The 27,644-nt window shown below is 42.9% G+C and overlaps 1 protein-coding gene across 1 annotated transcript in view; it reads left to right on the top strand.

Moving 5' to 3' along the window:
• foxk1 (forkhead box K1) overlaps positions 1-27,644 on the top strand; it is a 101,588-nt gene that overhangs the window by 62,035 nt on the left and 11,909 nt on the right. The window contains exons 3-5 of the mRNA XM_078240153.1: positions 16,651-16,807; positions 23,417-23,563; positions 25,892-26,085. Of these exons, the coding sequence (XP_078096279.1) occupies positions 16,651-16,807; positions 23,417-23,563; positions 25,892-26,085 (498 nt within the window). The remainder of the gene's footprint in view (positions 1-16,650; positions 16,808-23,416; positions 23,564-25,891; positions 26,086-27,644) is intronic.

The raw sequence follows: 27,644 nt of genomic DNA, 5'->3' as shown, positions 1-27,644 counted from the left end.
ACGTAAGTGAAACTTCCTTTCAGTGTAAATGAGACAGTCTAAAACCGTGATTTTCTGAGACACATAGAGGCCAGATGCAAATAACTTGAAAGAAATTCACTGTTTATGTGCCAGCCAACGAAGATGTACTCATTGCTCAAGCCTGCAGTTCACTAACCCTTCATACTTCCACCAAGAGCCAGCTGATGAAGAATTTTCAGTAAAATTTCTGGGTTAAGGGTTTCAGCACTGGCATGTTCAGAAAAAAAATCAAATAGATGCTGCGTGCATCCAAGAAGCTTTTAGATACCCAGAATCTACCAACATTCAATGGGATTGTTGCCATATCACATCCTTGCCAGTTATAGTCATGCGTTGACGCTAATAGTAATAGAAAGCCTTTTTCACTGTGTTGCTGGCTTTCAGATTAAATGTTGTCAAAAGGAACCAGGTTTGTCATGGTAGATTGCCATGGCAACAATATTCTACCCTGGGAGCAGGCATGCAAGAGTTTCACTGCAAAGTTAAAAACGGTACAGCCGCTGCCAGGGGTACCTGAGTTCAGAGTGAACAGGGCAAGCACCTATATCTCCTTAACTCGTCAGAGGAGTGTAATTTACCCTCAAAGCTGGCAATGGCAACTTGCATTTATATAGCACCTTTTAATGCAGCAAAATGACTCGAGACATTTGAGAGTTGTGATCATGAAACAAAATGTGTTGGCATTGGGGAAATATTAGATCAGGTGACTAAAAGCTTGGTCAAAGAGGTAGGCTTAAAAGATGGAGAGGGTGGTAGGGAGGCAGTGAGATTGAGGGAATGAATTCTAGTGTCTGGGGCTATTGAAGGCATGATTGCCCATTGTGAAGCAATTAAAATAGGAACTGTGCCAGAGGTCGTCTGAGAGGTCAGTGTTATGGGAGCATAGATCTGGGATGCTTGAGGGGGTTACGGGGCTGCGGGAGGGTGGAGGCTGTTGTGGAGATGTTTGTAAATATGCTAGGCCAGTGAGCTAAATTCAGTTATGTTGCTGAAAATCAGTTCTGTGTATTTCACCACCATTTTAAAAAAGATTCAATATTGTATCGCTGTTACAAGGTAGAAATCGTGTAGGTTTTGAAAGCTAAATGTTTAGAGCTCAAAATATGAATTCATTCCCTCAATCTCGCTGCCTCCCTACCACCCTCTCCATCTTTTGAGCCTACCTCTTTGACCAAGCTCTTTGCAGTGCTGGATTTTTCTGGGTTTGTGTGAAGCTTAATTGCCTGGCTGCCTTTAGGCTTTTATATACAGCCGAGCTTCGCATATGTACATTTGTTTTCCAGAACATCTGAGTTTTTCCACATTTAGTTACGGAGATGCAAATATATCAAGTTTGCTAAATTGAGATATTGAGGGGAAAATTATTATTGTGAAAACTGCATTTCCAAAAGATTATCAAATCTAACTTTCCATTCAGGAGTTGCTTATGAATATTGTTGAAGTTTTATTTGCACTGCACATTAAAAAGGCCCTGTTTTTGTGGGGAATGTTAGTTCAGTTGTACAGTTTGATACAGCTTGTTTACACCCAGTGTGCCACTCCGTTTTCTACACCTCCCTTTACTCCTCCCTTTTTGTGTGAGGAGTTGAAGCAACAAATGTTTTATCTGCCCTTTGCAGAGCCTCCTTGCGTAATTTTCCCTTATATGGTTCATGCTTTGCTTGCTGCTTTCTCATTGGTTAACCTGCTTACATTAATGAACACATTCAAGTTCCTTTTCAGAGAGTCCTTTCCCATCCCCCTCCAGTGTTTTAACACTATAAAACACACACACAAACCAAAAACAAACAACATTACCCCTTTGACCTCGTGGCCAGTGCAATCCGTTTTCGTGTCGCTCCCAGTCGAACGAGTTTTCAGCATATCTTGCAAGGTTTTATTTTTCAATTTCAGAACTTTTTGATACAGATTCCCCACTTTGCCAGTTTAAGATTAGGGTAGGCTTCCATCTATAAACTCTGTAGCAGTAGACATTTCTCTGCTTAATTAAACAACACTACTGTCTGATCATTTTATTCTCTAAATTTCTCTGATTTAAAGTTTACCTGGAGTTCATTTTTTTGGAGTTAGATTACTGCTACAGTCCCAGATGTGTTTACAGTAAATTCTGTTCCCCCCCACCCCCCCTTCCTTGCTAGTTTGTACAACCCATGACAAGGTGGCATAGAAAGCCATTTCTTGCACACTGTCCTAATTGTTCAAAAGACTGGGTTGAAAGGATTAAACCAAGTTGGCACTAATTAATTTGCTCAATTATTTTCTCCCCACTGCCATTGTTACTGCTGCCCCTTGTAAAGTGGCTATTGAGCAGTTTCACTTTTGGCTGAAAGTTTGTCTCCAGTTTGAAACGGACGCTAAAAGAGAGAGAGTTCATGAGCACGAGGCACTAAGTTCTGGAATTTTCTTCCTCAACTTCTCAGTGCTAACCACTGCACCACCGTGGTTGCCAACCACAGTGGCGCAGTGGTTAGCACTGCTGCCTCACAGCGCCAGGGACCCGGGTCCAATTCCAACCTTGGGTCACCTGTCTGTGTGGAGTTTGCACGTTCTTCCCATGTCTGCATGAGTTTCCTCTGGCTGCTCTGGTTTCCTCCCACAGTCCAAAGTTGTGCAGGTTAGGTGAATTGACCAGGCTAAATTGTCCCTTAGTGCCAGGGGGACTAGCTAGGGTAAATGCATGGGGTTAGGGGGATAGAGTCTGAGTGGGATTGTGGTCGGTGCAGACTCCATGGGCCAAATGGCCGCCTCCTGCACTGTAGGATTCTATGATGATTGGTCGTGCTAAAATTGCCCCTTAGTGTCAGGGAGATTAGCAGGGTAAATACGTTGGGTTACGGGGATAGGGCCTGAATGGGATTATTGTCACAGAATCATAGAATCCCTACAGTGCAGAAATCCATTTGGCCCATCGAGTCTACACCGACCACAATCCTACCCAGGCCCTACCCCCATAACCTCACTTATTTACCCTGCTGACCCCCTGACAACTGGCAATTTAACATGGCCAATCAACCTAACCTACACGTCTTTGGAGAGTGGAAGGAAACCGGAGCACCCGGAGGAAACCCATGCCGACACTGAGAACGTGCAAACTCCACACAGACAGTGACCCGAGGCTTGAATTGAACCAGGGTCCCTGGAGCTGTGAGGCAGCAGTGCTAACCACTCTGCCACCTTGTCGGTGCAGGCTCGATGGGCCCAATGGCCTCTGTGCACTGTAGGGATTCTATTCTTCCATTTTCTCCTTCCCCTGTCCTCCTTTTCAGATACTTCTTAGAACCTGCTTCTTTGTCCAAACTTTTAATCACTTGCTCTCACATCATCTTACGTGGCTTGGTCTTAAATTTTGTTTGATAACGCCTTAGGATGTTTGCTCTTGTAATAAGAGGTTAGTATGTTTTTTGGGAGAGTTTGTGCAGTTTTAAGGAAGTTTCCTTTGTGCAGTTTTAAGGAAGGAAGAACTACTTTGTGTTTTGAACGTTCTGACATCTTTCTCTGTTCAGATGACTGAGAAATGATATGTCTGAGGATTTTAACTAAAATGATTACAAATTATTTTCCATTAGATTTTCTTGTGGACATTGCTCGAGTGCACATATCTGCTTTATTCTGATTTTTTTTCCCTCTTCCTTTCTGCATGAGGTCTTATTTAGTATTGGCTTTCATTTTTCTCAAAATGGATCTCAAAATGTGTGGCCAGGTTTTTCGTTCGATTCAACTTGAATTTAGATAGTGCCTTTAATGTTTTACTACATTCCAAAGTGTTTTCTGGGAGCAGTCATCAAATAAAATTTGATAATGAACCGCGTAAAGAACTATTCGGGTAGCTGATGAACAGCTTGGTCAAAGAGCTGGGTTTTGAGTGCCGTCTTGAAGGAGGAGGGAGAGGCAGAGCGATTTAGGAAGGAACCTTCAGTGTTTAGAGCAGAGGCAGCTGAAGAACAGGGCCACCAATGGTGGAGCGATTAAGATCAGTGCAGCAGTTGCCAAAATTCAGAGTTTTAAATTCTCCTTGAGAAAGTTGGTGGTGAGCCACTGCTTTCAGGTGCCGCTGCCTGAGGTGTAGGTACACCCATAGTGCTGTTAAGGAGAGACTTCCAGGATTTTGACTCCGTGACAGTGAAGGAACGGCAACATAGTTCCAAGTCAGAATGGTGTGTGGCTTGGAGGGGAACTTGCAGGTGATGGTGTTTCCAAGCACCTTGTGTCCTTGTCCTTCTAAATGGTGGAGGTCACGGGTTTAGAAGGTGCTGTCGAATGAAATACGGACATCTCTGAGGATTGTAGAGATGGAAGAGGTTGGAGATGAGGGTAAGGAGCAATTAGAAAACATGGATAGGAATTTCACAATCGGGGCATTTCCAGACTGGCATCCAACGTAGATCAGTGTGCACAGGGGTTTATAGTGATTGGAATTTGATGTCGATTAAGTCTTGAGTTGAAGTTCATGGGTGGAGGATGGGATGTCAACCATGTAGCTGGATGCATCTGATCTCCACATGATTTATTTAATTTGGAAGAAGACAAAACCAGTTGATCTGATTCATAATAGTCTAAACCACTTTAGGATCAAAAGCTTATTGTCTTTCAGAAATTGCAATGTCAGATTAAGGTAGTGATCGCTGGCTATTAAAAATAATCACGCAACTATTGAGCTCAGTTTGAAATCCCAGCATAGTCTCACCCCTTCCCTATCTCTGTAATCTTCGCAGTGCCCCAGTCCTCCTGACATATGTGTTCAGCTTGAGCACCCTGATTTTAATTGCTCCATCAGTGGTGGCTGTGTTTCCACCTGCCAAGGCCCTAAGCTCTGGAATTCCCTTCCAAAACCTCTTGGCCTTGTTTTTTTTTCACCTTTTAAGATGCTTCTTAAAACCTACCTCTTTTGATCAAGCCAATTTGATTCACTCCATGTAATATCAAGAAATTGCTGACTGCATTGGATACTGCAAAGGCTTTTAGCCCTGACAACATTCGAGCAGTAACACTGAATTCTTGTGCTCTGGAACCAAACTGTTTCAGTGCAGCTACAATATGGATATACAATATCTGGCAATGTGGAAAATTGCCCAGGTATATACTGTCCACGGACAAATCCAGCCAAGCCAATTACCGCCCCATCAGCCTGCACTCGATCATCAGTAAAGTGATATAAGGGCTCATCAATAGCGCTATCAAGCAGCACTTACTCAACAATTAGCCGCGCACTGACACTCAGTATGTTCTGTCAGGACCACTCAGTTCCTGGCCTCATTACAGCCTTATTCCAAACATGGACAGAAGAGCTGAGGTGAGAGTGACTGGCCTTGACATCAAGGCAGCATTTGACCAAATGTGGAATCAAGAAACCCTTATAAAACTGGAGTCAATGGGAATCGGGGGAAGATCTCCACTGGTTAGAGTCATACCTAGCGCAAAGGTTGTCATTGTTGGAGGTCCACCATCTCAGCCCCAGGGCATCACTGGGAGTTTCGCAGGGCAGTGTTCCAGGCCCGCGTATCTACAGCTGCTTCAGTGGGTCTGTGGAATTCATTGCCACAGAGGGCTGTGGAGGCCGAGACGTTGAGCGTCTTCAAGACAGAAATTGATAAATTCTTGATTTCTCGAGGAATTAAGCGCTATGGGGAGAGAGCGGGTAAATGGAGTTGAAATCAACCATGATTGAATGGTGGAGTGGACTCGATGGGCCGAATGGCCTTACTTCCGCTCCTATGTCTTATGGTCTTATTAATGATCTTCCTTCTGTCAGAAGGTCAGAAGAGGGGATGTTTGATGCTGATTGTACAATGTTCTGCACCATTCATGACGACTCAAATACTCCAGAGGTCCATACTCACGTGCATCAGGACCTGAAACATTTTCAGGCTTGGGCTGATAAGTGGTGGTAGTATTTGTGCCATGCTAGTGCCAGCCAATGACCATCTCCAACAAAAGAGATTCCAAACATTTCCCCGTGATATTCAATAGCATTATCATTGCTGAAACCCCACTGGCAACATCCTGGGGATTACATACTAACGTAAAATACTGCAGATGCTGGAAATCTGAAATAAAAAGAAATGTGGAAAAACTCTAAGTCTGGCAGCATATTTGGAGAGAAAAATCGAGTTAACATTTCTGAAGAAAAGTCAATTGGACCCAAAACAGAACTGGACATGCCACATAAACACTGTGGCTACAAGTCTGAGGCTGGGAATTCTGCGCAGAGTTTACTCATCTACTGAATGGCCAAAACCTGTCCATCACCTACAAGGCACCAGTCAGGAGTGTGTTGGAATACTCTCCACTTGCCTGGCTGAACGTAGCTCCAAAACACACAGGAAGCTTGACACCATCCAGGACAAAACAGTCTGCTTGAGTGCCGCTCCATCCATCACCTTCGACGTTCACTTCCTCCAGCATCGATGCAATGGCAGCAGTGTGTACCATCTACAAGATGCTCTGCAGCAAATTACCAAGGCTCCTTCAACAGTACCTTCCAAATCCGCAAACTCTACCACCTGGAAGGACAACGGCAGCAGATGTATTGGAATATCACCACCTGCAACTTCTCCTCAAAGCCACTCACCATCCTGATATGGAACTATATCGCTGTCCTTTCACTGTGACTGGATCAAAACCCTGGAATTCCCTTCCTAAGAGCACTGTTCCTACATCACGTGGACTGCTATAGTTCTGGAAGGAGGCTCACCATCACCGTCTCAAGGGCAATTTGGGGTGGGCAAAAAAAATGCTGCCCTAGCCAGCGATGCCCACATTTCATGAAAGGATAAAAAAGTTTTTTGATCTGCCTTTTCTTTCGTGGTTCAGTGTGAAATTTTGGGGGTTTTTTTGATAATGCTCCTGAGGCTCCTTGGGATGTTTTATTACATTAAAAGGTACTCGATAAATGCAAGTCGTTTTTCAGCCTTGGAAGTACAAGAAACAGTGACATGAAGAACACTTCACCCACAAAAATTATAAGATTATAAAACTGTGTATTGTTATGAAATCCAACTTGCCTTCATCTTGAACATAGAGGTGGGGGGCCCCCAAGTCCCAACAAACCCCATGCATGGGCAGGTCAGGAGTGGGCACCTTTACATTCTTCAGGCCCAAGACAGGTCCTGCATGCCTGTGCATAAAGAACAAGGCAAGACGCCGTGAAAACCTGGGCCAGGTGACCAGAGTGTGGCAAGTATCTCAGGCAGGGAACAAAGGAGAGTGACGGCGAGTGGTCCGAAACAGGCAAGAGTGGTCCTAAGAGTAAGTCCCAGGTAAGGGACAAAACTAGGGACAGAAGCAGGTTGCAGTTAAATAAAGGAAAAAGAAAGGAGCAGAGAAACAGGCTGCAATTTAGAGAAAGGGCTGCGGGGAGCAAACATGGAGTAAAGAGGGCTCAGGAAAGGCCCTTTATAATTGAAGAGAGCCACTGGGGCAGAAGTACCCCTTTGGAGCAGTAGCTTGGTATGGTCAAGGAGCTGATGCTGTGCTTCTGAATTGACATTTGAATGAACTCAGAAGTCCAAGGAACAGAATCTCAGAAGGCGAGTTTGAAATCCTGCGAGGTGGGCTATTTTTGGAGTGCCTTCTGGAGAGAATTCCAGGTTGAAATCTTTGAAGTTGAAGATTGGAAACCCCCATGAGGGAAGCAGCGTTTCAATGAGATTGTTTGATTCAGTGTTACTAAAGTCTGGTGGGTTATTGAGAAATCCATGGAATCTATTTGGGTTGCGTTAGGCATTTATTGTGCATCATAGAATTCCTACAGTGCAGAAGGAGGCCATTCGGCCCATCGAGTCTGCACCAACTGTCACCCAGGCCTAATCCCCGTAGCCCCACACATTTACCCCGCTAATCCCCCCCCTAACCTACACATCTTGGGACATTAAGGGGCAATTTAGCATGGCCAATCCACCTAACCTGCACATCTTTGGACTGTGTGTGGTGGTGGTGGCGGGGGGCGGGCGGGGGGAGGAGGAGAGAGAGAGAGAGTTCAAATTCCACACAGTCACCCAAGGCAGGAATTAAACCCGGGCCCCTGGCACTGTGAGGCATTGCTAACCCACTGGGCCATCATGGCTCCTGTGTGTCTAACCATTCCATGTTTACTTGTTCATTCATATGTACCTGATAATTGTGGTTGGTTTAGCTCAGTTGGCTGGCCAGCTGGTTAGTAATGCAGAGTGATGCCAATGGTGCAGGTTCAATTCCTTTACCACCTAAGGTTATTCATGAAGGCCTGCCTTTTTGACCTTGCTCCTTGCTTGAGGTATGGTGATCCTCAGGTTAAATCGTCACCAGCCAGCACTCTCCCTCAGAGAGGAGCCTATATTCCTCTGGGACTAAGACATCTTTACCGTCTACCTCATTATACCCTGATTATTAGAGTATGAGACAGATATTGTTAATGGTTTTATCTTTCTGACCTTGCATAGTAAAGTTCATTTTTGTTTGTTCAAAATTCTTGGATTCTGGTGGCTTTCTTCACTGAGCAAGTGTCTTGAATCTCAAACTTTGTATACTTTAAACAAACCATTATCAGCCTCTAACTGGATCTCACCAACCACCTGGGGGTCTGGCCAAGGATCACAACAGCATAAACACAGATACTATCTTATTTTTGCGGAGGTGTGAGCCTTGTGACTATAACCAGAACAGTTGTGTTAATTTTTCATTATTGTTTTGTGGTTTATTTTGTTAGCTCCACCCTAAATTGTTAATATTGGTGTAATGTTTCGCTTTGTAGTAACTACGTTCGGTCTTGGGTAGATGCGCACCGATTACTGGAAGCTACTGAGATATGGATTATCATAACAGATACTTCAAGGGGCCCCTTCCAATCTCCCTCTGCCCTTACAAAGAACTCCACAAATCCTTTGCATGCGTTCCAGATTTTTCTTTTGTAAGCCTAGCATTAGCATGTGGCTGTGACTTTGAATCTAGTGCAAGAGATTTATGTACTTGTATGTGATGTGTTCACAAGTAGTTGGTGTTTCATACTCATGTTTGGTTACTTTGGGTCTTACCAATTCAGAACCTTCTCATTTCAGTACCGGAACCTCTGATTACTGGCAGATTTTTGAGATGTCTGTACATGGTTTCAAATGCAGGCAGGCCCCAATTTTACAACGTTCAAGTTAGGACGACCGGCACGTAAAACTGTTTAGAAATTGTCACCTTGTTTGAACTTTGCCACGCCTGTTTCGATTTTACGATGCCATGCCAGTGAACTGTTTGTCTTTACCAACTGCTATGTTTCTTTTTGCTCCACCTTTCACAACCTCAGGAAGTGTAAATTACTTCTCGGATACAGTATAGAAGCGTCTTTGAAAGTGTAGGCATTGTTATCCCATGGGAAATACACTACTGTAAGGCAATTATACTGAAGCAAGATCTCAAAAACCTTTCACTATTCCGTGAAAATAGGGTATCATGCCTTGGTTCAATCCCCCATTTATAACATTGTTCCTTGGGGAAAACCAGTTCTAACTTGCGACGTTCCAACTTGTAACATGGTTTTCGGTCACCAGTTGTGCTGTAAGTCCAAGGACTACCTAAAAGGTGGATTACAGAGGCATCATTGAATTGTCAGACCATCACAAAATTTGAACCAAAAGTGATTTTCGGCAACTGAATTTATTCAGACAGGAATGCAAGGAGTTCCTGTTCTGGTGTAATTCCAAAGTGTGAACAGACTTCAGATTGGATTTGCTCAGACTAAAAGTGCTGCTATAGAATACTCGCACCTTAAGGATTCCCTCAGCCGCAACCCAGGGAGGGGGAGCAACTGTGAGTCTTTTTAAAATTATATAGTGCATCAGCACCCACCTGTGTCCAAAAGTGGTTCATGTACAATGACTTGCTTTTGGAGCATAGCTACTGTTATCTAGGCAAAGGCAGCCGTCTTAATGTGCTCAGGAATGTCTTGCATAGCAATGAGATGAACGACCACTTAATCTGTTTTGTTGAGGGAGGAATGTTGGTGGCAGCGCCAGGAGAAACAGAAAATGAGTAACAGCCATGACTGTAACCTCTTGAACAAAACAAAAGCACTGTAAAGCTGCAGTGTTCATTGTTGACCTGTGTAGTAATATGCAGCAGAAACAGTCTGCAATAAAATAGGATTGCATGCAATTCACAGAATCAGGCCATTCTGCCCATCAGGTACATGTTGGTGTTTCTGCTGCTCGGGATCCACCTCCTACCCTACTTTATCTCTGGACCAGCATACCCTTCCAATCCTTTGCTATGTCTTAATCGTGTACTACGCCTACACTAGTGCCTTAATCACTGAAATTTGTGATTATAAGTTCCACGTTGTTACCATTCCCTAGGTAAAGATGTTTCTTCTGAATTCCCTCTTGGATATACTGGTGACTGCCTTGGATTTATATCCCTAGTTTTGGATTTTCTAGCGAGTGGAAACATCTCAGCATGGTGATTAGCACTGCTGCCTCTCAGCGCCAGGGACACAGGTTCAATTCCGGCCCATTGTTATCAATGTAGAGAAAAATACTACTTGGCTAATTTCGATAGATCGATTTTGCGCCATACGAGAAAGTTCTTATTAAACAAGTGTAACAGAATTGGAAGTTCTTGGTTTTGGTTTTAATTAAAGAAGGAGATGGTGCTTTGGAACTAAATCAGGTATGTTAATGAACTACCTCCCTTTCCTATGAAATATTACCTTTTTGACCAGGTTTTTGGCCGTCAGCCTAATTTCACCAGTGTGGCTTGTTATCTAAATGTTTAACTTTGCTTTACAATGCTCCTGTGCAGCACCTTGGGACTTTTTAATTGCTTTAAAGATCCCATTGAAGTCCATTGCGGGTTAAAAGTACTTGTGTATTGTGGATATTTTAGTGTGTAGCTTTGTCAGTTATGTTTCTGTATCTGGACACCTGAATTTCCACCAGTACAAGGGATTAAAAGTAGGTTTCTGAAATAGTACTGTGATTCTAAAGATAGATCAGATCTTTAATACTCTTGATCTTCCTTCAGAGGGACCTATTTGATGTGTGGCATTGTGCTGCTGTGCTACGATGATGGTACGAGAAGATTAAACACATTTAACATGCCGTACCAGTGATCTGGTCTTTGTTCTTCAAGACATGAGGACTTTTAAGTTGGTTCAGAAAAAATCCTTTGTGTACCAAACCCTTTTCTTGATGCCTCTTTGTAGTTGCAGCATTTGCTGAATGTTTGTGCTACATATCACTCCAACATTAATTGCCCATCTGAAGGGCAGCTAGGGATGGGCAATAAATGCTAGTCTAGCCAGCGATGCCCACATCCTGTAAAATGAATTTAAAAAGAGAGCGATTGAGTCAGGTCACCAAAGAAGCAGGCTTTAAAGGAGAGCCTTGAAGGAGGAGAGAGAGGTAGAGAGGTTTAGGGAGGAAGTTCCAGAGCTTAGGGCCAAGGAAGCCAAATGCATAGTTGCCAATGGTGGAGCGATTTATTTATTTTAATAACGAATTGCGAAGTAAAAGAGAGTAAGAAGTTTAACAACACCAGGTTAAAGTCCAACAGGTTTATTTGGTAGCAAAAGCCACACAAGCTTTCGAGGCTCTGAGCCCCTTCTTCAGGTGAGTGGGAATTCTGTTCACAAACAGAACTTATAAGACACAGACTCAATTTACATGAATAATGGTTGGAATGCGAATACTTACAACTAATCCAGTCTTTAAGAAACAAAACAATGGGAGTGGAGAGAGCATCAAGACAGGCTAAAAAGATGTGTATTGTCTCCAGACAAGACAGCCAGTGAAACTCTGCAGGTCCACGCAACATAGTGTAACTCCCACAGTTGCGTGGACCTGCAGAGTTTCACTGGCTGTCTTGTCTGGAGACAATACACATCTTTTTAGCCTGTCTTGATGCTCTCTCCACTCCCATTGTTTTGTTTCTTAAAGACTGGATTAGTTGTAAGTATTCGCATTCCAACCATTATTCATGTAAATTGAGTCTGTGTCTTATAAGTTCTGTTTGTGAACAGAATTCCCACTCACCTGAAGAAGGGGCTCAGAGCCTCGAAAGCTTGTGTGGCTTTTGCTACCAAATAAACCTGCTGGACTTTAACCTGGTGTTGTTAAACTTCTTACTGTGTTTACCCCAGTCCAACGCCGGCATCTCCACATCAAGTAAAAGAGACCCAGAGATGTGGAGATTTTGGAATGTTTTGTAGGACTGGAGGAGTTCGGCGATAGGAAGGGGGCAAGGCCAGGCAGGGGGTTTACAAACAAGGAAGACAATTTTAAGATCAAGGCATTGTCAGAGAGGGAGCCAATGTACGGGAAGTAGAATTTTAGATAAGCTCCAGTTAACAAGAGGGTGAAAGTTCAGCCAGGAGAGCACTACACAACTGAAAGTAAATGCTTGTCTGTAAAATCTGTTATGAGTAATTAATGTCCAACCTTTTGTCATGAGACTAGTAAATTCAGTTGGCAGAATACTGCAAGTTTGATAATTGTTAATCCTTGGGTCGCACAACTCTGCAAAGTCAATCTTCCAGTTCAGACTGGACATGAATTACTTACAGATACTGCTGTTGATCCATTGGGGGCAGTAAAACATCTCTATCATAAAGAAATCCTGGAAGAAAGTGATCTTGTATTGCTGGAAATTACCTAATAGTCTAGGGAACAGTCCAGCTCAAACCTTAATGTTTAGTTAGAGTTTGCCAGTTTGGGAGGATGCAAGGAATTCCTGCTGGAACTGATTGCTGTTTGCCTCTCTCCAGCTTGTATTGTGTAATTGAAACATTGAACATGAGGTACCTTTCTCTTTGGAATATTTCTTTAGGATATGCCAATTTCTGAGTCGCAACTCCTCTGACCTGCGCAACATTCAGCTTGGAGTAAAAACTGGCAAGTAACATTCACACCACACAAGTGAGGGAATCTAACCATTTCCCCTTGACATTCAATAGCAGTTTCACCACTAAATACCAGGTTCCCCTCCCGCCCACCCAATCAAAACTAGCAATATCCTGGGCATTACCATTAAGCAAAAAACAACTGGACTAGCTATATAAATATTACGAGTACAAGAACAGGGTAGAGTTGGGAATTGTGATGATTAACTCCCCTCCTGCCTCCCTAAAGTTTGTCCACTATTTGCAAGGTGCAGGCTAGGAGTCTAATGGAATACTCTTCACTTGCCTGGGTGAGTGCAGTTCCCAACAACACTCAACAAGCTCGACACCAACCAGGACAAAGCAATGTGCTTGATGGGTACTCCACCCACCATCTTAAACATTCACTCCCTCTGCCACCCATGCACAATGGCAGCGGTGTTTACCATTTACAAGATGCACTGCAGCAATTTACCAAGACTCCTTCGACAGCACCTTCCAAACCCATGACCCCTACCACTTAAAAGCACAAGGATAGCAGATGCATGGAACACCACCACCAGCTTGAGGGCAATTAGAAATGTGCACCAATTGCTGGCCTAGCCAACAATGGCCACATCCCATGAAAGAATCGGAAAAAAATAATGTGCCTCATGGTCACTGACTCTGGGAACACTGACCATGTACATTGTTGATAGTTGTGGGTGTCCCGGTTGCAAATTGATATTGCTTACCTTTTTTATAGATCCTCTGCCAGGGGATCATTTAAATAAAAGCTGAGCTGTTTTGATTGTTCACTCTTCAATATCATTGTTCTGCAGGTATGTTGAGGGCGCCATCTTGTGACAATTCTTGCAATTTTCTTTCTCAGTCTTTCTTTTATTTCCTGTCGATGTTTCATCTGTTTTTCTTGTGTGTGGGGCTGGGCTGCATTGTGGCAAGAAAGGGGAGGAACAGATTGCATGCGTGTTGGAAACTCTCATGACTATGCTTTTGTTAGTGGTTTGGATGCTGTTGCGTTTTATCGTGTAGCATGCCAGAACACTTACAGTATATGCTTCAATTGCCTGGGCCCTCAGCTCTAAAACCCCTTCCCTGCACCTCTTTGCCTTTCTACCTCACTTTCCTTCTTTAAGACACTCTTTAAAACCTACCCCATTGACCTAGCTTTTGGTCACCTGACGTTAAGCGACTCCATGTCTTTTATAAAGCTCCTGTGAAGTGCATTGGAACTTTTAATGGTACTGTATGAATAGTTGTATATGAAAATGTATTGCAAGAACAAAGATCTGTGATTAAAGTTTTTAATGTTGTGCTGCCAATGTAGTTACCTGTCAAGGTGACCGTATTCTGGAGTTGTAAATTACTTCCTCTCAGCCTTGGCTGATTGGTAGTAGCATTTATACTTTTGACTCAGATGTGAGGAGTTGGAAGACATAATTTAGACTGAAGCTTCAGCATGGTATCACATTGTCAAAAGCACTATCTTTAGGATGAGATATCAAACTGAAGCCTTGTCTGTGTCTTTTTTGGTTGGACATAAAAATCCCCTAGCGCTGTTGAAGAAAAGCAGGAAACTTCTCCCGGTGACCTGCTCAACATTTCTCTCTCAACCAGCATAACTGATTTTCTGGCCATTTATCTGGTTGTTGTTTGTTGGACCTTGCTGTGTATAAATTGGTTTACACGTTTTTAAAATTGTGTCACACTTTGGGACGTTTTGAGATCGTCATAGGTACTATATCAATGTGAGTAGTTTTTGTAAACACTTTAAGGTTTAGTTCCCAATTTTTAAGATTATCCAGTAGCTACACCTTTACAAAATGGAGAACTTTGTTTTATCACTCCGATGTGGCTCTGTGGGGTGCTGTGGCGATGCGGGGTGCACAAGAGAAAGTTTTATTGCTTTTAAGCTGTTTTCAAAGGTCACTGGCAAATGGTAGTCAGCTTGAGGAATTTATATAGAAAACCCCAGCAAATTGGTTCAAATATGGTTCTGACTTCACAATGCCTCTGAGATTTAGTGTTAACAGTGCCACATTTTGAATCTGCTTACAGCATCCCATTTAATTAAGTTCCTGCCACAGAGAAGCCACAAAATGTGACAGCAGCATCCAGCAGTAATCAGAGGCTTGTATGCAAACTTTACTGCACTTTCACCTATTCAATATAGAACATCTGCACTCCAAGCCCCTTTTTTATATACGTTTTACATGTTTGCTGTTCTGCAAGTATGTATGCTGTTAATATTTAAATGCTGCTCTCGGAGTAATCATACTTGACAGATCACTAAAAATTGATAACTTTTAACATGGTTAGAACAAGTTGGAATTTTTGTGGGGGAGGTGAGGCCCTTGCTATTTTAAACAAGGACAAAAGGATGAGGAGTAGCGATGGGGCGGGTCTGTTCAGGGTTGTTGGTCATGGTCCAGTTGTATGTAGAGGTCGAATTTGTACATGCAACAGAGTGGACTACACAAAAGCTGAATCAGTCGTTAGTTGAATGTTGAATATCACGTACATGTTAAGAGTAGATCTAAATGGCTAATGTATTTCGAAGTGAAATAACGTAAAATGGTCCATGGTTCTGATCTCACTTTCCCCCACCACTCCCTTCAAAGATATCTCTGCGATTCACAGTGATGCCTTTTCAGTTACTGCCATGTCTGTTCTGTGTTACTGGAATTTTGTTCATGGCGAATGTGCAACTGCTGCACTTGAAATGTGGTAATCAGCCAGCAGTATGATTCAGTTATACATTGTCCTTTCCAAAATTGGGGAGTCTGGTGAAATAATTTTGTGCCAATTAATGCTGGGGTGAATGTTACTGATTATAAGCCTGTTCCTGATGGCGGGAACAATTTGGGGTGATGAATTAAGACTGCTGTATTTAGTTGCAATCAACCTTTAGGGGGAGGGGGAGCTGTATGCATTGACTGAGAGTAAAAGTGCAGAGTTGACTCCAAACAATTCATGTCAACTTTAGGTAGACATTTAAATTAGTTGGTGGAGCAATTTTTACATCTGATGTGACATAGCACTGGATTTACACAATATATCAAACAGATGTGGAGTGAATCTTTCCTCCTGGGAGTTCTACCGTGGAATCGAGCCAGCCCTGTATCTGCATTTACACTAGTATTTTAGCATTGGCTCAAGACTGAAGAGAAGAAACTTAATGCGCAACATTAAAAAGTGTTACTTAACCCGTTCTTTTTCTTCTAGGGTTTACTGGTATTCCAGCACTTAATAAGCTGAGGGTCTACTCTATAACATTGCGCAAGGTTGTTTGTTGGCCTATTTCCCGTATAATGAATTATGTCCATGTGAGGTGGAGAGATTGAGTAAGTCTGGTTAGATACTGACTCCATGTTGAGGTTTGTATTGTGGACTCCCAATTTTTAACCCAATGGAATTTCAGCCTGTCACATTGATGTAATACTGACAACCCAATTAAGATGGTGTTATAGCAGGGCAGTGTTGTTCGATGTTTGAGAGAGGTGCTCCTCACTATAATACTGGAAAGGACAATCCGCAAACTGAAGTCTTGACTGCCTCTTTTTCTATATGTTTGCTCAAGGAAAACAGGAGTTTTCTGTGGTGTGGGAGCAGGGAAAGAAAAATGAGGAGTAGTTGATTTCAGGGGTGATCCACTCGATTCTACCCCAAACCGTAGAGCTGAGTTGTAAATTGGGTTAATCAAACGGAAAGTGAATCTATCAGTTTTACTTGTCAGGGTATTTGATGCATGTGGCAGTTTTTGACCAAAAATGTTTTCCAACTTTGAACAGTGTTCCCAATTCCTGCCCTGTGAGTCCACGTGGTGCTGGCTCTTCTGGATACCGTTTCGGACGCAACATCACCAGAGATCTACAGCTAGCAGCTGCGTTTGCAGAAAAAGCAGCATCCGAGCAACAGGCAGAAACATCTGGTGGTGACAGCCCCAAGGTTTGGAAATGTGTTAATACTGTGGATCTCTCAGCTCTTTAGTTTGTAGTCACTTTCCATCTCCTGCGATTTGCTCCCCTTTTGCCTCTGCTGCTGAAGATAGTGACTCGTGCATAAGAAATAGGAGTAGGCCATTCACTGCTTCAAGCCCCACTGCCATTTAATGAGATCATGGCTGATCATCTACTTCAACACCATTTTTCTGCACTATCCCCGTATCCCTTGGATGTTTTAAATATGTCTTAACAGAGAATTGCAGAAGTTCAGTACCCACTGAATGAAGAACTTTCTTCTCATCCAAGTCCTAAATGGCTAAAGCGGTGGCCCCTGGTTCTCAAACACCACACCTTCTCTCCCCCCCCCCCCCCCCCCCCCCCGCCACCAGGGGAAGCACCCTTCTTGTATCTACGACCACCTTGACTCCACTCACCTGAGGAAGGCACAGCGCTCCGAAAGCTCGTGATTCCAAATAACCCTATTGGACTTTAACCTGGTGTTGTGAGACATTTCATTGTATCTACCGTATTGAGCCCTGTAGGAATTTTATATGTTTGAATGAGATCATCTCTGATTCTTCTAACCTCCAAAGAATAAATGTCCAATCTATTGAATCTTTCCTCATTGGACAATCCTGCCATCCCAGAAATTAATTTGGTGAACTTTTGTTACACTCTCTCTATGGCATGTACATCTTTCCTTGGAGAAGGAGACCAAAACTGCACACAATACTCGAGATATAGTCTCAACAAGGCTCTGTGTAATTGCAGTAAGACATCTGTAGTAATTCGGCCAAATGCCAGTTCCCCATCACCAACACCCTTTATTGTGCACCAAAAGAAAGGGCTGCCGCGCTTGTAGCTTATAATCAGGTAGTCTTCACCTTGGGACCTACCACAACAGTCCAGGTAGAATAGCAGGTTTAAAAACCCCCGCTGACCGCTTCCAATTGGACGAGCCTCCGCTCACTCAGTAAGGCAGCTCGTACTCCACAATGCCCACGAGGAAATCTATTGACAATCCCCTGTGGTCTTCGTGGCCATCATAACATCACTCCCCCCTTAGGTTCACGTCTCTCCCAGCAATTCCAATGCGAGGAGATCCTTTCCATTGTTTAATGCTTAGTCAGAGGCCTGTTGAAGGCGGGCTGGGTCAGACAGTGTAAACCGTACAGAGGATCTTCACTTCTGGAGGGAGTGTAGCAGGGTTACCGATGTGGGTTCCTCATTAAGTTCTGCTTTAGCCCAGAGGCTCATTTCTTCGATTTGGTACGAGTCCGTCATCCCATTAACCGCTCCGCAGGAGCTACACCTGTTGTTGTGTGATCCTGTCATCGAACAAAAATTGTGCCAGTTTAGTCTCCATGGATGTTGCTGGTTGTTTCTTCGTACTGCTTTTGAAGGTTTGAATCACCCGTTCTTCCAGTCCATTTGACGATGGGTGATGTGCAGTTCGGATGTGTTGGGTCCATTGGAGAGCACAAAGTTCTGGAAATCACTCCTTGTGAAAGCCGTGCTGTTGTCAGAAACCAGGATTTCTGGTATTCTTTGTCATAATTTCTTTGGTAGTCATGGAGCCTATGCATTGCACTTCCAACCTCTTGGAATGTGCGTCCACCATGATTAAAAGTATGGAACCCATAAAGGTCCTGCAAAATCCATATGCATACGTACCCATGACCTGCTAGGCCACTCCCATGGGTGTAGGGTGGCTGAGAGCAGGAGTTTTTGATTTTCCTGGTGCTTCACCAAGTCTGTGATGTCAAGACCAGACATAACTCCTAGCCAGCATCACAATTTATGATACTCCCAGGTGGCCATTATGTAGTTCCGTTAATGTTGGATGTCATCCTGGGGGCGGAACAATTACTCGGGACCCCCAAAGATCCCGTCCTCAACCATAAGTTCAACTTTCTTAATGAGGTAGGGTTTCATTTTTTTCAGAGGGTTGTCCTTGGAATCCACCGTGTAAACTCAAGTGCCAATTTTGGATAAGGTTGGATCGTTTTGGGTCCAGGCTTTAATCTGCCTTGCTAACACTGGCATGGTCTTTTAAAAGGTTCAGAGTCATCACAGTCCAGTGCAGGAGCAATTACTCTAATCAACAAAATGCATTTGCTGCCATTCAGTATATTTCAGAATCTCATTCATCCAGAGTCTCATTCAGTTTCACAAGTTAACTTTCTTTCTTCCTCTCTCAAAATCAAAGAAGCTATTGCGTAAATTCACGTGAGTGGAGTGTCTAATGAGTCAGAGCCCAAGCTCAATATCAGTGGCTCTATCAGCAAGACTCTGTTCTTTGTCCTGAAGAGACTTTTTGAAGGCCAATCTTGAGAGAGATGGTGGTTGAGAACTATCTGCATGTGACCAGCTGCAGCCATTACATCAGACCAGCAAGGTCCATTTTGAAAAACAGAATTTAAATAAGAAAATATGGAAGATGGACAGATTTTTAAGATTTTCTTGCTTCATCTCATGTTGGCATAGCAATTGTTCACAAAATCATCACTTATATCATTGGGGGTAAAATCTTCTAAAAACCCACTTTCAATCGTCAATATTGCTGAACCTGTCAAATGTTCCTGACTCATCGTACTTCGCAAATAATTTTTAACTCTTTTCAATACAGAAAAAGAACTTTAACCGGAAGCATTTGTGACAGGTATTGTTAAAAATATTTTCAGAATGATTTCCACATTTGGAAAAGTTCCCTGCAAACCATCGCATACAAGTCTATATAAATCAGCTGGTGATCTCGAAGCACATAGCTCATCATTACTGATGAAAACAATGAATTTGTTTCTCCTCTTCAAAAAGATTTGTGTCAATGTTCCCCCAGTAGAATTCACTTAATTTCTTACTGAAAATACTTTTAGTAAGAAATTAAGTGAATTCTATTGGGAGAACATTGACACAAATCTTTTTGAAATGCTTTTAGTATTTTCATCCAAACTTCAGTCGAAAAGCATACAAAATAACTCAACAATTTTCTTCAGAGATTCACTTCTACTCTGCAATTGCACCATTATCGTGTCACAAATAACATTGACATTCTCAACAATGATCTTCTCTTTCCCTTTTAAAGTGATTTCATTGTCTATTTTCATTGAAAAATAACTTCCTGCATCTTTTACGCTTCTCATCATGAGGGGGATTTGCATCTTTTGTCAATGCTAGTGCCTCTGCTTCCACTGAGTTATAGTCATTGCTAACTACCAAGACAAAGCATTTAACTGAGGCTAACAATTGTGCAGCATTCAATAAGGTTTTATCAACATTTTGCAGCAATTTGCTGACAACATTAATTCTTTTAAGTAAATGGTTTCACCAAACAGCAATATTGTACTTTTCACACTTCTCTGCTAAGGATTTTGCCTGATAAGGTTTCCTTTAAAATCATAGAATCCCTACAGCGCAGAAGGAGGCCATTTGGCCCGTTGAGTCTGCACCGACAACAATCCCACCCAGGCACCATCACTGTAACCCCATGTATTTACCCTGCACTAAGGAACAATTTACCATGGCCAATCAACCTAACCTGCACATCTTTGAAGTGTGGGAGGAAACTGGAGCACCCGGAGGAAACCCACGCAGACACCGGGAGAATGTGCAAACTCCACATAGTCATCCGAGGCCTGATCCCTGGCCTGTGAGGCAGCAGTGCTAACCACTATGCCATTGTAATGTTCCAATTAAGTTTTTAGTTTTTTTTTAGTTTATTTATTAGTGTCACAAGTAGGCTTGCGTTAACACTGCAGTGAAGTTACTGTGAAAATCCCCTAGTAGCCACACTCTGGCACCTGTTCGGGAACACTGAGGGAGAATTTAGCATGGCCAATGCACCTAACCAGTACGTCTTTCAGGCTGTGGGAGGAAACCGGAGCACCCAAAGGAAATTCACGGAGACACAAGGGAGACCATGCAGACTCCATACAGACAGTGACTCAAGCTGGGAATCGAACCCGGGTCCCTGGCGCTGTGAAGCTGCAGTGCTAACCACTGTGCCACCGTGCCTCACTCACTGGTTATGTATATCAACAAAGTTCATTTTCAAAGCCAAAACAGCAATTCCTTGAGTGGACCACCTGGTGTCACTAATTCTTTTGACTCTCAAATGTTTTCCAAGTCCTGCTCCAAGCACAACATATTCCACTGATGTGTGGAAACGAAACAAAAGGCATACACATTTTGAACAAAGTCAAAGAAATGTACAGATACTCAGGATTCAGCTGCAGCATTGCAGATTAAATTCAAGGAGTGACTGGAACATGGGATGAAGAATTCCCAGGGGCTTGCATTGTTCAGCCTTGCCTGTAGACCTGAATATTTTCCTGCCATATTTGTGCATTATCCAAGCGCTGCTCACCTCAATTTTTGATGTCCAAACCTAAATTTGCAATGATTTCCGTAACACTTGTCTCCAGACACTCAGAAGTGTGGGATTGCAGCTAAACAAAAGAAAGAAATCCCCCTACAACTTCACTATCGCATGGTTTAAAATTAATGTTAATTGGTCCACATGACTCGCATCTGATGTTGGATCAACTATTATGGAGCAGCGTTTGGCATCTGTTACTTTATTAACTAATTGATTTCTGAGCTGCTCTGCAATGATAGTAATTAATTCATCGTAGGTTTTATACTTTAAAAAGTTGGTCTTCCCTCAGGCACAATATTGATAACTTTTCAAATGCTGTTTGAGAAACTCATCAAATTCACTGAGATATTCAAGCTAAAAAATTATCTCTCCAAGTTGACAATGATGGCGCATCATGTCCTCTTAGCGGTAGTCCCAAAGAAGACAGGGTTTGAGTGTGGCAACAGTGCGTCCCAGCACTTTCCTCCAATAAGAACTCTCCTTTTCAAACTGAGCCGATAATGCTGAATCAGTTCTTCCAGATCATTTACATCTTTGTATTGACACACACGTGGCTTTAATATGAGCTTTGAAAGTTTCATGATCAGCAATGTTGCTTCCAACATTTCTCCAGTTAGAGTACCCATCATCGAATGCATGATTCCCTTTACTCAGGTCAGGGAGTAATTTGCAAACATAACAGGACATGGCCTCAGAGGTTTCTGGAAAAAATCAACCAATTTCTAATTTCCATCCTCCCATTTCTCTTCACCCTCAGAAAATTGGACTTACGGAGATTTCTAACCTGCTTTCAGTCTCCAACCGCAAGCTCTTCTCAAACTTTCCATATTACCTATGATTTTTGATTTATTTAGTACAAACTATTCTATCATACCAGTGGAACAGATTTTGCCCATAAGGCAATGTCTTCAGGGTAGGTTTCTTCCCTCGCTTCAACAGAAGAAATATGCTGTAGTTCCATTGCCATTTCAGATTCCACTTCTTCTTCACCTTTTTCAGGCAATCTGGCAATCAGCAAGCCTAAGTCATCAAATAATTCATCCATTCTCTGGTGACTGAGAATGAATGTGCTGTTTGTGCATTACTTCAAACTTTTTAAAGTAAAATGGCAATCTGTCTTTTTGCCGAGCTTCCTCCCCTTGCCTCTTTTCTGAAAGAGGTTTTTGCTTTCCTCAGCCCCACAGCCACTGCTCCCCTTGCTGCTCGATGGCTACCCAGAGTCTTGACCAGCCGGCTCATTGGCCTAGTGGCTTTTTTCACCCGGCCCCTGCAGCGCCTCGCACCTCAACCTTGCCTCGCTATTGCTCGTTCATTGGTTAGCCTGCCCGCTGGGTCGAGATCGAGAAACCTACTGTGTTGTTCTCAAAAATTAAGTAAAATACTTGGCCTTCACCTCTGCCACCTCTCTCCCTGATGTGGAGATGCCGGCGTTGGGTCACCTCTCTCCCTCCCCGTCATCTCAAACAACGTTCAGACCAGTGTCTTGATGTCACTTTGCATTGCCTGCTGATTAAGTCCATCAGCAAATGCAGAGCAGTCAGGCTCTGATTGTGCCAACGTACACCAGCCAGCATGCTCCCCCATTAGTCGGAGCCCTGTGTCTAGGCATAGTGTGTTTTATTGTAAATTCACCTCTGAGCAGCACTCTTACTAGCTTCTCCAAGTTTTCATACGTGATTCTAGACATTGAGTTTCAGTCAGCTGCTGCTGCAATACATCACCAAGTATGGTTCTAGGCAAAGGTGCTGGACAACGATCTTGATCCACAGTGGAAACTCCTGCTTTTCTTCCTACTGCTCCCTCACTCCAGCTTGGGGATCCTCATCCCAAATGCCTACAAATAACCCAGCTCCAGCTGAGATCAATTAGCTTAGCACAGACCAGAGATCCAAATGAGGATCTTCCTGGTCTACGTGATCTATCTTTGTGGAGCCGAGTGTGAAAATTGGATTGTAAGCTTCTAGGTGCACTGTGTCATTCCCTCATTGAACCAGGGTGTATCGCCATTGCTTCAGAATCTTTACAGCGTTGTGTTGTTTCAAGGTGATATTACAAAATGCACACTTGCATCCTGTGCAATATATTAGATTTGAATTTTTAGAAAGTTAAACGTCAATAAAACAAAAAGAATGTTCTGTTGAAATTCTGACCCTAACCATTTTTCAAAGAGGTTTATGATCTCCATGCGTGCCTGTGTTTTTGTTAAAATTGATTCTCTTTTTTTTTTATGGCCAGGATGATTCAAAGCCCCCCTATTCCTACGCACAGCTGATTGTACAGGCCATATCTTCTGCTCAGGACAAACAGCTAACACTAAGTGGCATCTATGCACATATCACAAAGCATTACCCTTACTACAGGACAGCTGACAAAGGATGGCAGGTGGGTGAACTCATGAACTGGCATTGGTATAGAAATGTGTAAGTGAGAGCAATTTATTTAATCAGTTGTTACATCCCACCGAGTTAAAGTATATACTCTCTATCCCGATATCAGTATTGAGTTTCGCAAATATTCATTATTTGATTTTGGTAGAAGAACCAGAGGCAATGTGAGGGGAAAAAACAATTGTCCAGTGAGTTATCATAATCTGTAGTGCACTGCTTAAAAGGGTGATAAGAGCAGGTTCCATAACTTCAAAAGGGAATTGGATAAATACTTGAAGCGCGAAAAAATGTTGAGCTATGAGAAGTAGGGGTTAGAACTGCCACAGATATGATGGGCCGAGTGGCCACCTTCGGTGCTGCATCATTCTATGGTTCTGGATATAATTCTATAAACTGAAAATATGATGAGAACTTGAGCATTGCCATCAATGAACTTTAATTTACAGTCCCTGTTTAATATTGAGCACATGCTAAAACTCTAGCCGGGAGAATGTGGACAGTGCAGATGGTTTACTTGGATGGTTTAAATGCAGTAATTGGAGTCAAAGTCAAGGTGGTGGTCATACTTGCCAATATCATTTGTCACCAGGTTGAGGACAAATTATTGTCCCGATCTGACCAGGTTAATTGTGATACCCAGACCCTAAAGGTAAAGGACAGTGTGCAGTTTGTGTTGCCCATTCCTCTGAAAAGTAATTTCTTAATTTACAAACACAATTTCTCTTTTTGTCAGGAATTGGGATTTATAGGAACACAAATTTAATCTGAGGTGTTTTTGTTTCCAGACTTACTGTTGATTAAAGCTTAAAATAGTTGTTACAGATCAGAGAAAGCGAAGAATCAGATTCTTAATTGAAAGCAGTTGCTCCATTGTTAAGTTTTAACTTTGTAGGTTCTTGACGGTGGAATGGCTGGTTTCTTCACAATGCAGTTTCCATATTATGTGCAGAATGTGACATACAGCCAGGCTGCTTTTGTCACCATATGGTCATTATGGCAGCACGGTAGCACAGTGGTTAGCACTGCTGCTTCACAGCTCCTGGGACCTGGGTTCGATTCCAGGCTTGGGTCACTGTCTGTGTGGGGTTTGCACATTCTCCTCGTGTCTGTGTGGGTTTCCTCCGGGTGCTCCGGTTTCCTCCCACAGTCCAAAGATGTGCGGGTTGATTGGCCATGCTAAAAATTGCCCTTAGTGTCCTGAGATGCGTAGGTTAGAGGGATTAGTGGGTAAATATGTAGGGCTATGAGAGTAGGGCCTGGGTGGGATTGTGGTCGGTGCAGCCTCGATGGGCTGAATGGCCTCTTTCTGTACTGTAGGGTTTCTATGATTTCTATGATTATGTAAGCCTGTGGAAAGTATTAAAAACATTTCTCTTGAAATGTTAGAAAAATTGTTTTTTTTTAAAGGCAAAATAAAAATTAAATGGTGTGGGGAAAATTCAAAAACCATTAGTCTCTATCAGCAGGACAAATAATAAAACATTAAAGACCAGTGGCTTCATCTTGCCAACGGACAACTGCCCAGATTTCCAAAAGTATGTTTAAAGCAGCAAAACTAGATTTGTGGTTTGAAGCAATATGCAGCGCTCACTCAGCAGATGGATTTGATGTTGGGCTGCAAACCAGAAGTTGTAGTACAGAAAGGAGAACCATACAATGGGCGTACCATATACTTGACATGTGAATGTTCCCCCGAATCATAGAATCCCTCCAGTGCAGAAGGAGGCCATTTGGCCCATCAAGTCTGCATCGACTCTCCAGCAGAACATCTTACCCAGGCCCTATCCCCACAACGTCTCGTATTTACCTTGCTAATCCCTCTAACCTACATAACTTGGGACACTAAGGGGCAATTTAGTGTGGCCACTCAACCTAACACGTACATCTTTGGACTATGGGAGGAGATTGAAGCACCCGGAGGAAACCCACGCAGTCATGGGAAGAACGTGCAAACCCCACACAGTCACCAAAGCCGGAATTGAACCTTGGTCTCTGGTGCTGTAAGGCAGCAGTGCTAACCCCTGTGCCCCGTTCAGCCCCATGAATGGATTATGAGTTCTTTGCCTATACCTTTAAAATATATGTTTGTGAATTGAATATTGACTTAAAAAGGAAATATTTCAGGGTTCTGGGGAAAGAGTAGGGGGATGGAACTAATATGGATAGCTCTTGCATGGAGCTGGCACAGACATGGTGGGCCACATGGCCTCTTTTTCTGCTGTATGTTAAAAGTTTAAAAGCACTTGCAATTTGTTCAGTCAATCAGACCTTGCATTTTTAATGCAGTTGAGCTTTCAGTATTGTTTTTTTTCCTTTGGGACAGAATTCAATCCGCCACAATCTTTCTTTAAATCGCTATTTTATCAAAGTGCCACGGTCGCAGGAAGAACCCGGAAAAGGGTCATTTTGGAGAATCGACCCTTCATCGGAGGCAAAGTTGGTGGAGCAGGCATTCCGAAAACGCAGGCAGCGAGGGGTCTCCTGTTTCAGGACGCCATTCGGACCCATCTCCTCCAGGTTGGAAGCTATACCAATCTGCATTTTGAATGTTATTAACTGTTGGTTTTTAAATTGTAGAACACAAGCGCAATGCTTTGAGCTGAGCTTGTGATACACCTCAGGCCTTGCTGTGCAAAGCATTGATCAATGCAGGGGTAGCCATTTTCAGTTGAACATAACAAAATCTTGAATGATATATACATCTGCCTTTCGTACGATTGGAAAAACTGAAGAGCTCCAGGTACTTGGATTTATAAATTGTATATATTATTAATGGTTATTCCATATCCGTGTCTTTCTCTAGAGTGACTTGTGATGTAAACAAGATCCAGCTGAGGAATGCTTTGGTAAAAAGATAGCCCCAAACTGTACTGAAGTCTTGTGGGAAATGCTGCAAATTGCTCCAAGATATCGATAACCTGGGGCTATTTTGCTACAGATGTAAATCTCCAGCGGTCTGTTACTTGACACAATCCAACGTTTTCACCGTGGAGGCTGTCTTAATATCTGTGGTACTCCAGATAATCCCCAAATGCTCTAGTAAAAAGACTATATGGTGCAGTGGTGCTGACTCTTTTTGCCTTCTTTTTCCCTTGTGCTGTCCTCTGGCTGTGTGCAGAGCTGAGTAAGTGTTTTCTGTTGTTCCTACTGTAATTGTACTGTACCTATGTGCTCACTGAACACCACAGACCATGTGATGGAAGTGATTTCTTAACCCATCTGTTTTAATTTCTAGAAAAATAGGTGGACTGAAAGAAGTGGTAGGTTCGTGTGGATTCGTAGTCTCACTTGGCTCAGTTAGTCGCACGTTCATTTTGAGGGTAGTGTGTTCAGGCCCCACTTCAGTTTTTTTTTAGGCAGTCACTTCAATAGGGTGCTGAGAGACTGCTGCATTGTTGGAGTTATCCTCTAATTCATGTAGGATTGTTGAGTAGCTATTGTTCTTTTGTAGGACTGAGCCATGTCGAATCTACAGACCTTGACCTAGGTTTCTTCAGGTTGCAGTCATTTTTCTGGTGTAATTTCTGGATTTCCTTTTAGCTTTTCGGTTTGAAAATTTGAACTTTCAACAAAATGGCTCAAGAAACAGACAAATTCAAACAAAACATATGTGGGTTCCAGTTCCGTCAATTTGGATTCAGTTACTGCTGCTCTTGTCATTGGAATCCCATTCTAGCTTGAGGATGCTTGCCAACTTGAACTTGGCGTTGCTGTTGCTTCCTTCTTTTCCTTTGCCAACAAGACTAAAGCAAGGAATGCTACTGAAACAGAACAATTTTTGCTTCCAAATGGCAGGCAGAGTTTTTTAGTCATGATGTGGAGATGCCGGCGTTGGACTGGGGTAAACACAGTAAGAAGTTTAACAACACCAGGTTAAAGTGCGGTTTTTCGCTGTGGCGCGTTGGAACTGTTGATCAATGAGTCTAGCGCCATATCCTGTTCACTTTAACCTGGTGTTGTTAAACTTCTTAGAGTTTTTTAGTGCAGACTTCCACCTGTTTTTGCTTGATGACCTGGAAGTGATTATCCCGGGCAGTAGTATTTGATCATGTTCGTGGTTTCCTGTACAAGCAAGT

This window comes from Mustelus asterias, chromosome 23 (genome assembly GCF_964213995.1).
Source record: "Mustelus asterias chromosome 23, sMusAst1.hap1.1, whole genome shotgun sequence".
Classification (NCBI taxonomy): Eukaryota; Metazoa; Chordata; class Chondrichthyes; order Carcharhiniformes; family Triakidae; genus Mustelus; species Mustelus asterias.
The sequence above is the reverse complement of the archived record's forward strand: the minus strand, read 5'-3'. Positions and strand labels throughout refer to the sequence as shown.